The sequence below is a fragment of the Nuphar pumila genome, chromosome 4 (assembly GCF_984573655.1).
Source record: "Nuphar pumila chromosome 4, dmNupPumi1.hap1.1, whole genome shotgun sequence".
Lineage (NCBI taxonomy): Eukaryota > Viridiplantae > Streptophyta > Magnoliopsida > Nymphaeales > Nymphaeaceae > Nuphar > Nuphar pumila.
The window spans coordinates 138,078,600-138,092,670 of NC_143252.1; the positions used below are offsets into that span (position 1 = coordinate 138,078,600).

Genomic DNA, 14,071 nt, shown 5'->3' on the forward strand with positions numbered 1-14,071 from the left:
CATTACGACTACCAAATTAGATATTGAGGATAAGTGTCTTACTCTTGATAATGTTCTGGTTGTTCTTGAAATCAAGAACTTACCACTGACATGCCTCTTGTTTTTAAATTTTCTTCTAACGGGTTTGTGATTAAGGACAAGAAGACCCACAAGGTGGTGACAGCCGGGAGTAGGTTGGGAGATCTGTACGGATTACTGCCACAAATAAAGGAAGTATTATTCTTGTCTAGATGTAAATAGGCAGATAATAAAGTATGGCATGCTAGATTAGGGCATATTCGTAAGCAGGTAGTTGATTTTCTTAGTGGTAATATAATGACATTGATGTGAGGCAGAACTCTTTAAAATTTTAAGCATGTTCAAGTTGCTAACTTGGTAAGATGAGTAGACTTCCATTCTTACTTGTTGATGACCATTGCAATAAGATGTTTGCAAAAGTTCATGCCGATTTATGAGGTCCAGCACACAGCATCATATCAGAAATTTAAGTTTTATGTGATTTTTGTGGATGAGTGTACATTGTTCACATGGTTCTTCCTCTTAAAGTTTAAGTCTGAATTATGTTCAAAATTTATAAAATTTCATAAAATGGTTCAAACTCTAATGAAAAAATAAAATTTTTACAAAGTAATGAGGGTGGTGAATATAATAGCAAAGAACTTGATGCATATTTAAAGAAAAATAGCATTTTACGTAATAAGTCTTACCCAAAAAACGCCTGAACAAAATGGTTTGGCTGAGCGTAGACATTGGACCATAACCGAGCTTGGACTAACAATGATGTTTCATGCTCATGTTTCAGCTTGGTTATGGGTAAAGTCCTTTTCTGTCGCCGTTTGGCTCATAAATAGACTACCTACATCAAGTATTTAAGGATTTTTGGTACTCGATGTTTTTCTTATCTTCGATAATATAACTCTCCTAAATTTGAGCCAAAATCTTTACCATATGTTTTTGTTGGATATAGTGAACATAAAGGGTATAGATGTTTGTACCCTCCAACCCAACTAATTTATATCCCGATATATTATTTTTGATGAAAATACTTTTCCTTTCGAATTCGATAAACTTGAGAATTTGTTTTTGCCAACTAAAAGTAATGAAGAAATCATTGATTTCAATGAGTGGAATGATGATAGAATGCTTGACAAATGTCAAACAAGTATAAACAAAGGTGAGAATGGACCCATAGAAGACGTTTGGTTGAGATCCACTAGTGAGGATCCAATGATCTCTGAGGAGGTTCATTATGATATGCATAATGAAACCTCTATAGCACCTACAATAAAAAATCTAAGTCCTACAAGCTTAGAACAGAGTGAAGGGCATAGTCATCATGATAACAGTTCTTTGACTATTGAAGGTGTTACTTCTCAAAACAGTCATTCTATGATCACAAGGATGGAAGATGATATTGTTAAACTAAACCCTAAGTATTTTCTGGCCTTAACTATTTTTTGAGAACCAAGAACTCTTCAAGGTGCCTTAAAACATGCAAGGTGGCTTAGGGCGATAGAGGATAAAATGAAAGCTCTCAATGACAATGCACTTGAGAATTGGTTGTCAAGCAAAGCCAACTGAATATGGTCAGTAGCAAATGGATTTATAAGACCAAACTTAAGAGTGATGGTACTATAGAACAAAAGCACGATTAGTTGTTAAAGGCTTTCACCAAACACCAGGGATTGATTTCCTTAATACATTTTCTCCTGTCATTAAACCAATGACAATCTGTATTGTTTTAAGTATTGCTCTTGTTCACAACTAGGATATGAGGCAATTGGATGTTAAAAATGCCTTTTTACATGGTCTTTTAAATGAAGCAGTCTATCTTGAGCAACCACCTGGTTTTGTTGATAAATAGAAAAACACCTATATGTGTAAACTTAATTGAACACTTTAAGAGTTGAAGCAAGCACCCAAAAGGATTGGTATGATCGATTTGAAACTTTTCTTCTTGGAATGGGGTTGTACTCTAGTATTGCATATTCATCTTTATTTGTTTGTCATCAAGAAGACACCATCTTACTTTTACTTTATATTGATGATATCATACTTATAGAGAGTAATCCAAAAATTTTGAATTTTTTTTCCAGCAAATTAGCAAAGAATTCGTCATGAAAGTATCTGGGATATTTGCATTACTTTTTAGAAATCAAGGTTCATAAATTCTTTGCAGGATTGTTTCTCAACGAACGTTGTTATGCATATGATTTGTTGAAAAGAGCTCAAATGTGTTTCTCACGGCCAGTTCATACACCAATGGCTCTCAATCTTATAAGACGGGGATAAGTTGTTTTCAGATCCTACATTTTACAGAAGTTTAGTTGGGGCCTGCAGTATCTCACCATTACTCGTCTAGACATCTCATACAGTGCTAACTATGTTAGCCAGTTCATGCAAAATCCTACCAACTTTCATTTTCAAATGGTGAAAAGGATTTTAAGATATATTCATGGAACAATTGACCTGAAGACTCAATTTTCGGCTAAATCCAATCTTGATTTGTATGCCTTTTTTTATGTTGACAAGGCTGGATGCCCACTCATCCGTTGCTCTATGACCGGGTTTTATACTTTTCTTGGGACGAACTGCATTTCCTAGAGTGCTAAAAAGCAACCCAGGGTTGCTCGATTAAGTGCTGAGGCTGAATATCAAGCCATGGCCAATAAGCTTCATACTCAGTGACATCAAAATGTATTTACACAGGCCCATCATTATTATTTTGTGATAATATGTCTGCTCTTCATACAATGATTAAACCTGTATTTCACTCAAAGATGAAACATATACCACTTTGTCGGGGAAAAGGTTGTTGTTGGTGATCTTATTACAAAATATGTTAACTCTGCAAATCAAATGACAGACATTCTTACTAAAGCTTTACCAAGGAAATTAACAGTTTGGCATGCTAAGAATCAAATTAGGCTTATGGAATTCACCCAAGCCTATTTTGAGGTGGAATGATAGAAAGCATATCCAATTCAATGAAGGAACCGAGTCCAAGTTTGAAGATGGATCCAGCCCAGAAGATAATGATCCAGCTAAAGACTTATCGTCAAAAGGAATCGACCAATTTGAAGGTGGTCTAGCTAAAGCTCTATCTAGAGACTCATCATCAAGAGGATCAACTACCACCTAATGTGATGAGTTGAAAAAAAATGTGAGGAGATATCTTGCACTAATGTAGGAGCGGTTAAAAGTAAAAAGCTCCAAACCCCTATTACTGTTTCAACTGATTATATATAAATATTTATGGGCCCTATCTCATTATTATTGAGTGAGATAGAGATAAGCCCTTACCGTGGATGTAGGTGAATCCCACAGAACCACGTATACTGTGCGCAGTGTTTTTACTTTTCTGAGTTTCCTCTCTTATTCACCATTGCCAATGGTGAATAAGAGAGACGAAACTCAGAAAAGTAAAAAAGGGGAAGCCCCTTATTAAAGAAGGGGGGATCCAATCTATTGTCCCTCCCTCAAAAGGCAGAACACTCTTATAAGTGTTTGGCCAGAATGCAGGACCTTGCCTCGAGCAGGGTGCGGATATCTGCCATGCCTATTTGACACAGCCAATCATATAACAACATTTCATGTGGAGCCTGCACTATATAGTTGTGAGCCCCATACAATACTGTCATGTGATTGGCCATGGCACTTAGCCGCTCCTTTGATCTCAACTCCCTTGCCTCACTCTTGACTAGGCTCATCTATTTAGGGATCATACAAGCTCGAGCTCAGCTCGGCTCCCACAAGCCATAGGAACTGAGCTGAACTAAGCTGTGGCTTTTTTCTAAAAAGATGAAAATGTCCTCTCTCGACTCCTATAACTACTAGAGAACCACCTCAACCAAACATCAACCTAGAAGAATGACCTATCGCTCTATCCGATAGGTCGAGGTTTGGCTCATTTTCCTAACCTTATTCAACGTAGCCAATGAATATAACCGCCGGTTCTTTTGACCTCCGACGGGCATCAAAATGGGGGACGAAAAGAGTCTATTTACCTGTACAATATTCCTGAATGTATCACGGCCCTATCTATTCATCTTTCTCTTCCAAAGAGTTCCGCATCTCTCTGGGCCAGTTTTGGCTCGCGAGTAGACTGTGAGCGTAGAGTGTAGACTCTACCTACAAGAGCAAAGCAAAGCGTGATTAGATGTGACTACACAACGCTACCGCTTCTCCGTCGAGCCTACATATGCGAGCATAGCCCGAACAACCCTTGTTCGGTCCCTTCAGCTCATTTACCAGCCATAGACTGCCACTCGAGTTGAAGACTTTATTTTATGTTTTTGTTATAGGAGGATGAGTGTGAATCAGATCAGTGAGTACCCTTCACAATAATCCCTTGGATGCAACTCATCCATTAGATGAACGGCAGGCAATTGCCATGCATTTTTTTGCTTTCAGCCATCAATTGGAGATGTCATTCACCTAATTAAGGCATCAATGGTTGTGAAAAATTTTGTGGAGCCCATCTGGATATTAAGATATTAAGAAATTGAATTGCAGTGATTCAACTCGTCATGGATGAAGAACATCCAAGTGACTTCTAACAGTTACGGTAAGGGGGTACCCCTGACCTTATCCACACTCATAAAATATTGGCCTCACCTTTTGGTAAGGTGAGGAAACCAGATGAGCAGCTCGTGGCGCACCTTGGCTCAGGCCTTCCAAAGCTTGTCTAAGCTTCTAAAAGATTTGACAATCAAAACTAACAAGCTACTTGTGAAGGATTGCTAAGCCCAGCATCAATGGAAGTCTGGATCAGGTGCCATATGATGGCACAAAAATTTGTGCCTTATGCACCTGATCACCCTCCATCTTAGGGATAGGGCCTGTCAGTTTATTCATTTGGGTGCAAATATGAATATAATGTAAACTGATTTATAAGCGTCCTGTTTTAAGCTTTATGAAACGTATATAGGGAATGCATTTGGTGCTAGCGATATCACCATGCTCTCTAGTTGACTTATTTACTTTCTAATAATCACACCTTACCTATATGGGTAGGGATGTAAACGGTTCAAATTTGGATCGGATGTAGCCAATACCATATTCTGCTAATCAGTTGGCTAAATGGATTCAAATTCAAATTCTAATTCTGAATTGGATGGTAAAAAGCTCATGCCAGATCCGCTTTTCTTCCGTCAAAATTTGGATATCTGACGGATTTTATCGCAGAAAATCACAACCATACCCACATCCGGTTATAATTGAATATGGTTTTGGCTTACCAAATGGGACTAAGTGGATTCGAATTCTGTCAAATATGGGATAGATTTCAATTCATTGACATTTCTACATATGGAGCTTGACTTTGGCACCTTCAAGGGTACTGTACCCTCTAATAGCTCATTGAGTTTTCAACGCTTGCATTAACTGCTGGGGAAAATATTGGGTACTTTGGTTTTTTCTAATCGATATTATGTAATAAATTATAATGTTTTCAGGTGTGGACATGAAAAAAAAAGGACCATGATCTACGAAATTATTACAAAAATGAAACTCGGATATTACATTAAATTATTTGATCAAACGTGCTTCTTAGGAAACAAGTTTCTCTAAGAAAACTGTTTCTTAGGAAACAAGTCACAGCAAACACATCTACAGGTCTAATTAACCAAATCAAACTTGCAACCAGAAATTTCGGTTACAGGGTATGGTACCCTCGAGGTCGCCAAAAATAAATGCCTACATATATATATTATTTTTATGGCATGTTTAGTGTAAAACATGTATTAGATTAGATATTTTTTATTTTGTTAAAACAAATTAACACATCTATGAGTTTAAATTAAGAAGAAAAAAGCTGACAGCTGTGACTTTTTTTAGTGGAGTCTGCCAAATAATTTATTCATCATATCAAATATATTCCCTAAGTTATGTGCACATACGTTCATTTAGAACAAAATTGGATAGGCAACATGCAAACTAGTTCTTGAGGTTAACGGCCGTTTTAGGGAAGACTGGTGGTTCTGTCTTCATGGGAGGGCTATTTTGCAAAAAAATAAATAAGACAGGGACTAATTTGTAAAAAGATAATAAAATTCCTGTTCTACCCTTATCACGGATCATTTTGCAATAAACAAAAAAAGCATGGACTGGTTTGCAAAAAAAAGGAGAACACATTTCAGAGGATATAATAGTCATTTTTGTTAACCTATAACCATGGTCAATGTCTAAGTGTGGTCAGGTTGACGCCAACGTAATGGAAGGACTATTTTGCACTAACGGTGCAAATGTCAGTAGGGATGGCAGTGGGACAGGGTGGGTCGGGGGACAAGGTCATCACCCCCGCCCCGCCTCAAGATTAGAACCTCCATCCCCGGCAGGGATGGATTTTAACTTCCACCCCCGCCTTCATTCCTGTTTCATGTCCTCCATCACCGGTTCAAATGGGGATGAGGCGGGGCGGGGCGGGAATGAAGCGGGGACGGGGCAGTGCGGGAAAAATCCATCCCCGCCTCCATCCCTGAACGGGGATGGATTTTAACCTTCGTCCCCGCCTCCATCCCCGTTTCATACCCTTCATCCCCGGTCCAAACGGGGCGAGGTGGGGCGGGGCCCCGCTTTCCCACCATCCCCCCCCCCCCGGTTCCACTGCCATCCCTAAATGTCAGGGACCAATTTGCAAAACCTCATAAGGCAGGAACTATTTTGCAATTCACTAATAAGATAGGGGCTATTTTGTAAAAAAATCAAAAATAGATAAGTGGATGATTCTTACGCATCATACATTTAATTAATATATCCCACAACAGAAAATCATAACCACACATCATACATTTGTTTTGGTCACGATTGTGATTTTCTGCTGTGTTTTTTGACATAAGTTCACGCTTATGACCAGCTTATACAGGTTAGAATATATATATATATATATATATATATATATATATATATATATATATATATATATATATATATATATATATATATATATAGTGATTCCTCTACCTGTGATTCAACTTGAAAATGTTTGCATTTACAATGAAGTTTTTTTTCATTTATAACTGGAAAAAACCACACGAAAACCTAGTCGAGATGACTCAGCCTGCCATAATACTACGGTCATCATGTAGGCAGCACAAAACTCCGAGGAGGCTAGGACCCCTACCCTCGGGACCTATGCTGGTTGTTGGCTTGCGCAGAGAGGTGACGCTCATGGGAATTGAACTTTGACCGTCCTTATAGCGGCCAAAGCTCCACCCCACTAGGCCAACCCCCCTTGAGGCTACTCAGACATGTTTGTATTTTTTGAAAGAACTCAAAGACATGATTGTACTGCTCTGTGAAAGTTGTGTGGTTGTGATTTATAATCACAAGAACTTGAGAAAATCTGTGAAAGTGTCATGAAAGTGGAGACACGATTTACAAGATGGAACTTAAGAGACAGCAGAAAGAAAATTTCACTCACCTGTTAGCATTTGGATCTTGGATTTTCTTTGCGAATCAATATATATCTGCAAACAATTGAATGCATGGTAAAATAAAATTTATAAAAATGAAAGAAATTGTAGAAACTGCTATAGATTTTCCCAACCTCATCTTATTTCCTACTGCATCTTTCTTTTGTGAACTGCTCTGCTAAGGCTTTTCCCCATTCTCTACTTTTTTATAGCCGTTGAAGAACGAGTTGCCATTAACAAACAATGATAGCGCACCATAATACAGATAATAACTGAAGTAGGTTTTCGACCTTTTAAGGACAAAACTACCCCTACCATCTTCCATACTTTTATTTCATGGACAGCACTTTATTCATAGAATGCTGGGTAGTTTGGTAATTCAGGGATATGGTGCCGTCAGTATGGTCGTCACTGTCCTTCCTTTACTTTTGCCTCCCACGTGAGGCACGAGAGAGTTGCAGAGGCAAGTTGGTGCAGTTTTCCAGCAGGGCAAGCTAAGGTGGGCTTGGTGTTTTGGTGATGGGTGAGTGCTGTCAATAGGTCAGACTGTTTCGGGTGTATCCATCCCGACCCGGACATAGTTTTGTACAACATAAAAATATATAAGAAAGACTTCACATTATATGCAAATACCTGGTTGACAACCGTCCATCTTGGCATTTATTGAGATGGGTGTGTTCGTCCCAAGAGAGAGGGTGAGATGGATGGTCATGCAATGGTAAAGCTGCATGTTAACTGTTTTTTTGTTTTTTGAAAGCGGAGCTGCATGGTAACTGTTAAGAATGCAATACCCAAAAGGGGATAGCATAGTTGGAGCAGGTCTTGGCTGTCAGACGGGCAGTTAGGGTTCGACTCCTTCTGGCGATACTATCCTTTGGATAACTTGCCGATGGTGACTAAGTCTCTGCATCGATCATGGGGGTTTCCCCGGGTTAAATATGGAAAAAAATTTGTTAAGCATGCCAGCTTTGCTGCATAAAAAATTATCTTTATAAGAAAACACCTAGGGCGTGTTTGATGGTGCAGAACGCTGTGCCCATCAAATAGTGAACCATTTTGTAAAACGCTGAAACCCCCCCCCCCCCCCCCCAATAGTAGGAACAGGGATGGGGGACACATTAGAAGAAAAAAAAGACACGTTAAGGGGAGGAGGGAGGGGGGCTATCCCGGGCATCAAATTGTTTAATCTCAGCTTTTGATATTTAATTTTATTAAGGTTTTTTTATTTGATTTTTTATTAGGAATTTGAATCAAATATCTTTAATTAGGGATTTTGATATTTAATTTGATTAGGACTTTTCTTTGATTTGGTTAAGTTTTTTCTTTAATTTTTTTTATTAGGGCTTTGAATTAAAAAAATGTAATTACGGCTTCTTATAGTTGATTTGATTAAGGCTTTTCTTGTATTTGATTAGAGCTATTTTTTATTAGGTATTTTTAAACTTAATTTTATGGTTTATTTTTCTTATAGTTTATTTTTTAGTTAATTTATAATTTATTTATTTTTATTTTAAGGTTTTATGATTTTTTTATTTATATATAAAAAATATAAAATTTTATTTTATATTCAAATTATCCAAACATTTAGATCCAATCTAAGATCCATATATGAGGCTAAAATCCATAATAAACATGTTAGAACACTCATGTTGTAGGGTGGATCGAGTAGTCCGATCCAAAACAAAAAAATTCAAACAATTATTCATGTGTCCAAGTTGTCTGCATGACATAAAAATCAATCACCATACACAAAGAACACATCTTCTTATCTAATCAAAACAAACATGGAGATGTAATACCGTTGTTACATATTAGACAAAACATGTGTTCTATCTATTATGAGTTTTGGTAATGTTACTAACAGGATATTAGGTTGATGGGAAAGGAAGGAACGTAGAGGGCTTTAGAGGCTTTTAAACTATTTAGAAGGAAAACAATGCTCATTCCTTGCACAGGGACAAGAGTGCCATTGACATTGCTAACGAGACTTTTGTTGGCACATATCAAATTAAATATATGTCTCATACTACTGGTCATGTGATAGGTTGCCTTGATATTAAATTGTAACACCCCGATCTGGAACCTCAGGAGTCCGAGTTTGGTTGGTATTACTTTTCAAAGAGGAAAGAGTACAAAGTTTACACAAAGAAAATGTAGCTAAAAAAAAACTTTTTATTTTATTCTCATAATCAACTTTTTTTTTCTTACAATGTTCATTGTTCATAACAAAAGAAAAGCAAATACATTTTATTCAATGACAAGGAAATGAAATGTATTTGCTTTTCTTTTATTATAAATGATGAACATTGTAAGAAAAAAAATTGATTATGAAAATAAATTGATTTTTTTTTTTAGCAATGTTTTCTCTATGTAAACTTTGTACTCTTTCCCTCTGAGAAGTAATACCAATCGAACTCAGACTTTTGAGGTTCCAGATCGAGGTGTTACAAAGTGGTATTAGAGTCAGGTTTACACAAAAAGAGATTCATCATTCATAGCAAAAAAATTAATAACAGAATATAAGTCTCTGCTCGAATAAGACACGTTATTGATTAGATTATTGTGTGATTAGTAATGGATAACAAACGAGGAAACCATGAAGACCCAAGGGCTCAAGACCCTATTGAGCCTCCCGTCGGAGGGAGAGAGAAGTTCATCGCTGCAATGGTGATGGCCACTAGAGACATCACAAGTATGGTTCAAGTGGTTAGAGATCTGACACCACAACCTCCTCCAATCTACATTATAATTGGGGATGGAGGCTCTTACCTTCAAGACTACCCCTACACTTCTCAGGGGCGCCAGCCACCACCTTACGAAAACAGAACTCGTTAGTTCAACCGTCAGAGGGCGAGGTCTGCACGTGGATGGATGATGAAAAATTTGATGGTGGCTCGAGGAGGAATCAAGAGAAGAGCATCCTCGAACATAAACCGCCTCGGGGAGGGCCTCGTATGGCCAGCACGCGGGGATGATATATATCCCGAGCGAGCTATATGACTGCCATGAGTGAGGGAAACCAAAGAGTTTCACCTCCAGTCTGAGAGTTTCTGTTTGAAAAAACTCGGAGAGCTGCATTTTAGGCAGCCGAAACAGCTCGACAGGCAACGGAAGCCAACCGAAGCAACCCAGGGTTTGAGAAAGGATGAGCAACATCAGGGAGTTTGAAAGAGGAAGGCGAGGATGAAGATTCTGCCTCACCTACATACACTCCTGCCACACCTACCCACACATCTTCATCACCCACTTATACTCTTGCTTCGCCCCAGTATCACCTGAACGCTCCTCCTGAGACTCACCAACACTAGGCTTAAAGGAACGCAAGAAACAGACCATGCTTCGGATGGATCGAAGAATGATTAGGATTAACTAGTTTGTTTAGTTGAGTCATATTGTTTGAATTGCATTATTTTTTCTTTCCTTACTAGTGATGTTCTCGTACATTTATGAGATTTATGAATGGAATAAAATGAATGATTTTTTTTATATACTGTGTGATATGTGACGAAATTTCATGCAAGTACCAACGAATCACGTGATAATAAATTTTTCTGCAGTATCAATGGTCACTTGCAGAGGAACATCTTACCTATCAAAGGACACGGTAGCGGCCAAGCGAAAAAGGGAGCTCCTTGGCGGACCGTCGCGAAGGGCACCCACATCATCTCCTACTTCGAAAGGGGCACAAGTTCAGGGAAGTCACGCGGCAACTCACACACCGGAGTGATATACTCCACAAGAGGATAGAGAAGAAAGTATGAAGATTCCACTTGGATCACCGATGAGTCAAAGTATGAGGATACTGCCAGAATACACTACCAACCGCATATTATATGAGTTCCTGCAAATGACCCGAGCCCAACAAAGTCAACCTCAGACAGTGATTTCTACCATCACCTCATGGGCTGAAAGGTTCAAGAACATGCAGCCTCCGCTCTTCGATGGCACTCCTGACGGTGTCGTGGCAGAGAATTGGTTGATGCAAGTAGAGAAATCATTGGATGACATCCAATGTCCAGAAAATCAGAGGGTATGGATAGCTATATCCAATCTGACCAGCGATGCGGAACACTGGTTGAGGTCCATCAGGGATACCTTGGAGTCGATTACGTACTTGCCTTGGTTCACATTCGTGAGGAGATTTTACAGGCAATTCTTTCCAAAGTGTCAGAGGGTAAAAAAGGAAGAAGAATTCAGGAAGTTAAAGCAGGGTGACATGACGGTCGCCCAATATACTGCATGTTTCAAGTCTCTCTTCTGTTTTGCCAAGTCCTTAGTGGCAAACGAGAAAGAAAAGTGTAGGAGGTTCGAGAGGAGTTTGAGGCCCAAAATTTTGAGGTTGGTCTGACCACAACAAATAAAGAAATACAGTTGGATCGTAGACTACGCCTCCAGGTATGAGTTTTGGGAGATGAGAATGAATGAGAAGCCCCAAGCAAAGGAAAAACCTAAGACTGAAAATAAAGCCCAACACATTGGTGACAATGTGGTAGAGTCGTCTCGAAGAAAGTTTCAGCCTAAAGGAAGATTCCAGCAAGACAACAGGAGGCAGTACAGAAGACAAACCTCTGGTCAGAACTAGGGTAAACAAGTCAAGAATGTAGGTAATCAACAATCCAAGCGGCAGAAGATCCAGAAGTCGACCCAATCGAACAACGCTTGTAGGACTTGTGGTCTCCAGAGACACGAGGGTAAATGTGACTTGAGGAACGTGAGATGTTTCAACTGCCAGCAGATGGGTCATTATGTCAATGATTGCCCAAAACCTGATCGAAGAAACAACGCTCCACCAAAGCTGAAGCCGGCAGTACCAAGTCGCGTTTATGCGACTGCTCTTAAAGAAACTCTTGCCAACCCTGAAGTGGTTGAAGGTACACTTCTTATTTTTGGTGTTCTTGCTCATGCATTATTTGACTCAAGAGCCACACATAGTTTCACTTCTTTAACTTTTGGAAAACGGTTGTCAGTGGCACTTTCTCGATTGAGTGTTTCTTACTTAATAGAGACAGCTATAGGAGCAACCACCATTGTGGATACTGTGTATTCTAACTGCGTAGTAAAAATCAAAAATTGTAAGTTGCTTGTGAATTTGTTGCAACTCAACTTTAAAGATATAGACGTTGTTCTAAGCATGGATTGATTGTCAGACCATCATGCCACTATCGATTGTAGAAGAAACTGTGTCAGCTTTCAAATACCCCATACCTCCACTTTCACATATCAGGGTATTAGAAAGTTACCCAAGTCGGCTATCATATCTTGTCTAAAGGCTCATAAATATATTAAGAAGGGATACATGGAATTTATGGCCTACATAAAAACTGAAGAGAGAGAAGACCTCACAATATCAGATGTAGACATAGTTCGTGAATATGATAATATTTTTCTGAAAGATCTACCAGGCCTCCCTTCTGATCGTGAGATTGAATTTCAAATCGATCTAGTTCTGGAAACAATGCCCATTTTAAAGGCTCCCTATCGGATGAGACCTGCAGAACTTAAGGAGCTCAAGGAGCAACTGCAAGAATTATTGAAGAAAGAATTTATTCGACCTTCAGTATCTCCTTGAGGTGCTCCAATTTTGTTCGTGAAGAAGAATGACGGATCACTGCGTATGTGTATTGACTATCGGCAACTGAACGCAGTGACCATCAAGATCAAATATCCATTGCCGAGAATTGATGATTTGTTTGATCAACTGCAAGGAGTCGCATGCTTCTCAAAGTTAAATTTGAGATCGAGTTATCATTAGTTGAGGATCGAGAAAGAAGATGTGGCTAAAATAGCATTCAGATCAAGATATGGTCATTATGAATTCTTGGTCATACCTTTTGGTCTGACTAACGCACCAGTTGTCTTCATGGATATGATGAATAGGATCTTTAGACCCTATTTGGATCAGTTTGTGGTGGTATTTGTCGATGACATCCTCATATACTCTACCACGAGGGAACAATATGAAGTGCATCTGAGGATAGTTCTGCAGACACTCAGAGAACATCAGTTCTATGTCAAATTCTCTAAGTGTGCTTTTTGGTTGAAACAAGTGTTCTTTCTTAGACATATTGTTTCTAAAGACGGGATTATGGTAGACCCTGCGAAGATTGAAACAATCACCAAATGGTCTAGACCCAAGAATCCTATTGAGATTCGCAGTTTCTTGGGATTAGCTGGGTACTACCGACGTTTTGTGGAAGGGTTTTTTTATTGGCGGCTCCAATGACAAAGCTCACAAAGAAGGATATAAAGTTTGAATGAAACGATAAATGTGAGCAGAGTTTTCAGGACATAAAGAAGTGTTTGACCACTGCCCCAGTATTGGTCTTACCTTCTAGATTCGAAGGTTTCACTATTTATAGCAATGCCTCTTACAAAGGATTGGGTTGTGTTTTGATGCAATATGAAAAAGTGATAGCTTATGCATCTCGTCAACTTAAAACTCATGAAGTCAACTATCCGATACATGATTTGAAACTAGCAGCGATGGTATTCATTCTTAAGATATGGAGGCACTACCTCTATGGTGAGCAATTTGAGGTCTTTACCGACCATCAAAGCCTTAAGTATTTATTTTCGCAGAGAGATTTGAACTTGAGGTAATGGAGATAATCAAAATTTCTAATAGATTATGATTTCGAGCTAAAATGTCATTCTGA

General features: G+C 38.7%; 2 protein-coding genes across 2 annotated transcripts; both read left to right on the forward strand.

Annotated features, from left to right (window-relative positions):
- The first annotated feature begins 11,196 nt into the window (after positions 1-11,196).
- On the forward strand, positions 11,197-11,763 carry LOC149841245 (uncharacterized). The gene has a single exon (XM_090005219.1). It carries the CDS (start codon positions 11,197-11,199, stop codon positions 11,761-11,763), a length of 567 nt encoding a protein of 188 aa, XP_089861345.1.
- Positions 11,764-12,150: 387 nt separating this feature from the next.
- Positions 12,151-12,555, forward strand: LOC149841246 (uncharacterized). Its single transcript, XM_090005220.1, has one exon. It carries the CDS (start codon positions 12,151-12,153, stop codon positions 12,553-12,555), a length of 405 nt encoding a protein of 134 aa, XP_089861346.1.
- Positions 12,556-14,071: the final 1,516 nt, after the last annotated feature.

What these genes read in the sequence shown, in the direction of transcription:
- LOC149841245 (XM_090005219.1), top strand. Translation starts at nt 11,197, where the DNA reads ATGAGTCAAAGTATGAGGATACTGCCAGAATACACTACCAACCGCATA.
- LOC149841246 (XM_090005220.1), top strand. Translation starts at nt 12,151, where the DNA reads ATGGGTCATTATGTCAATGATTGCCCAAAACCTGATCGAAGAAACAAC.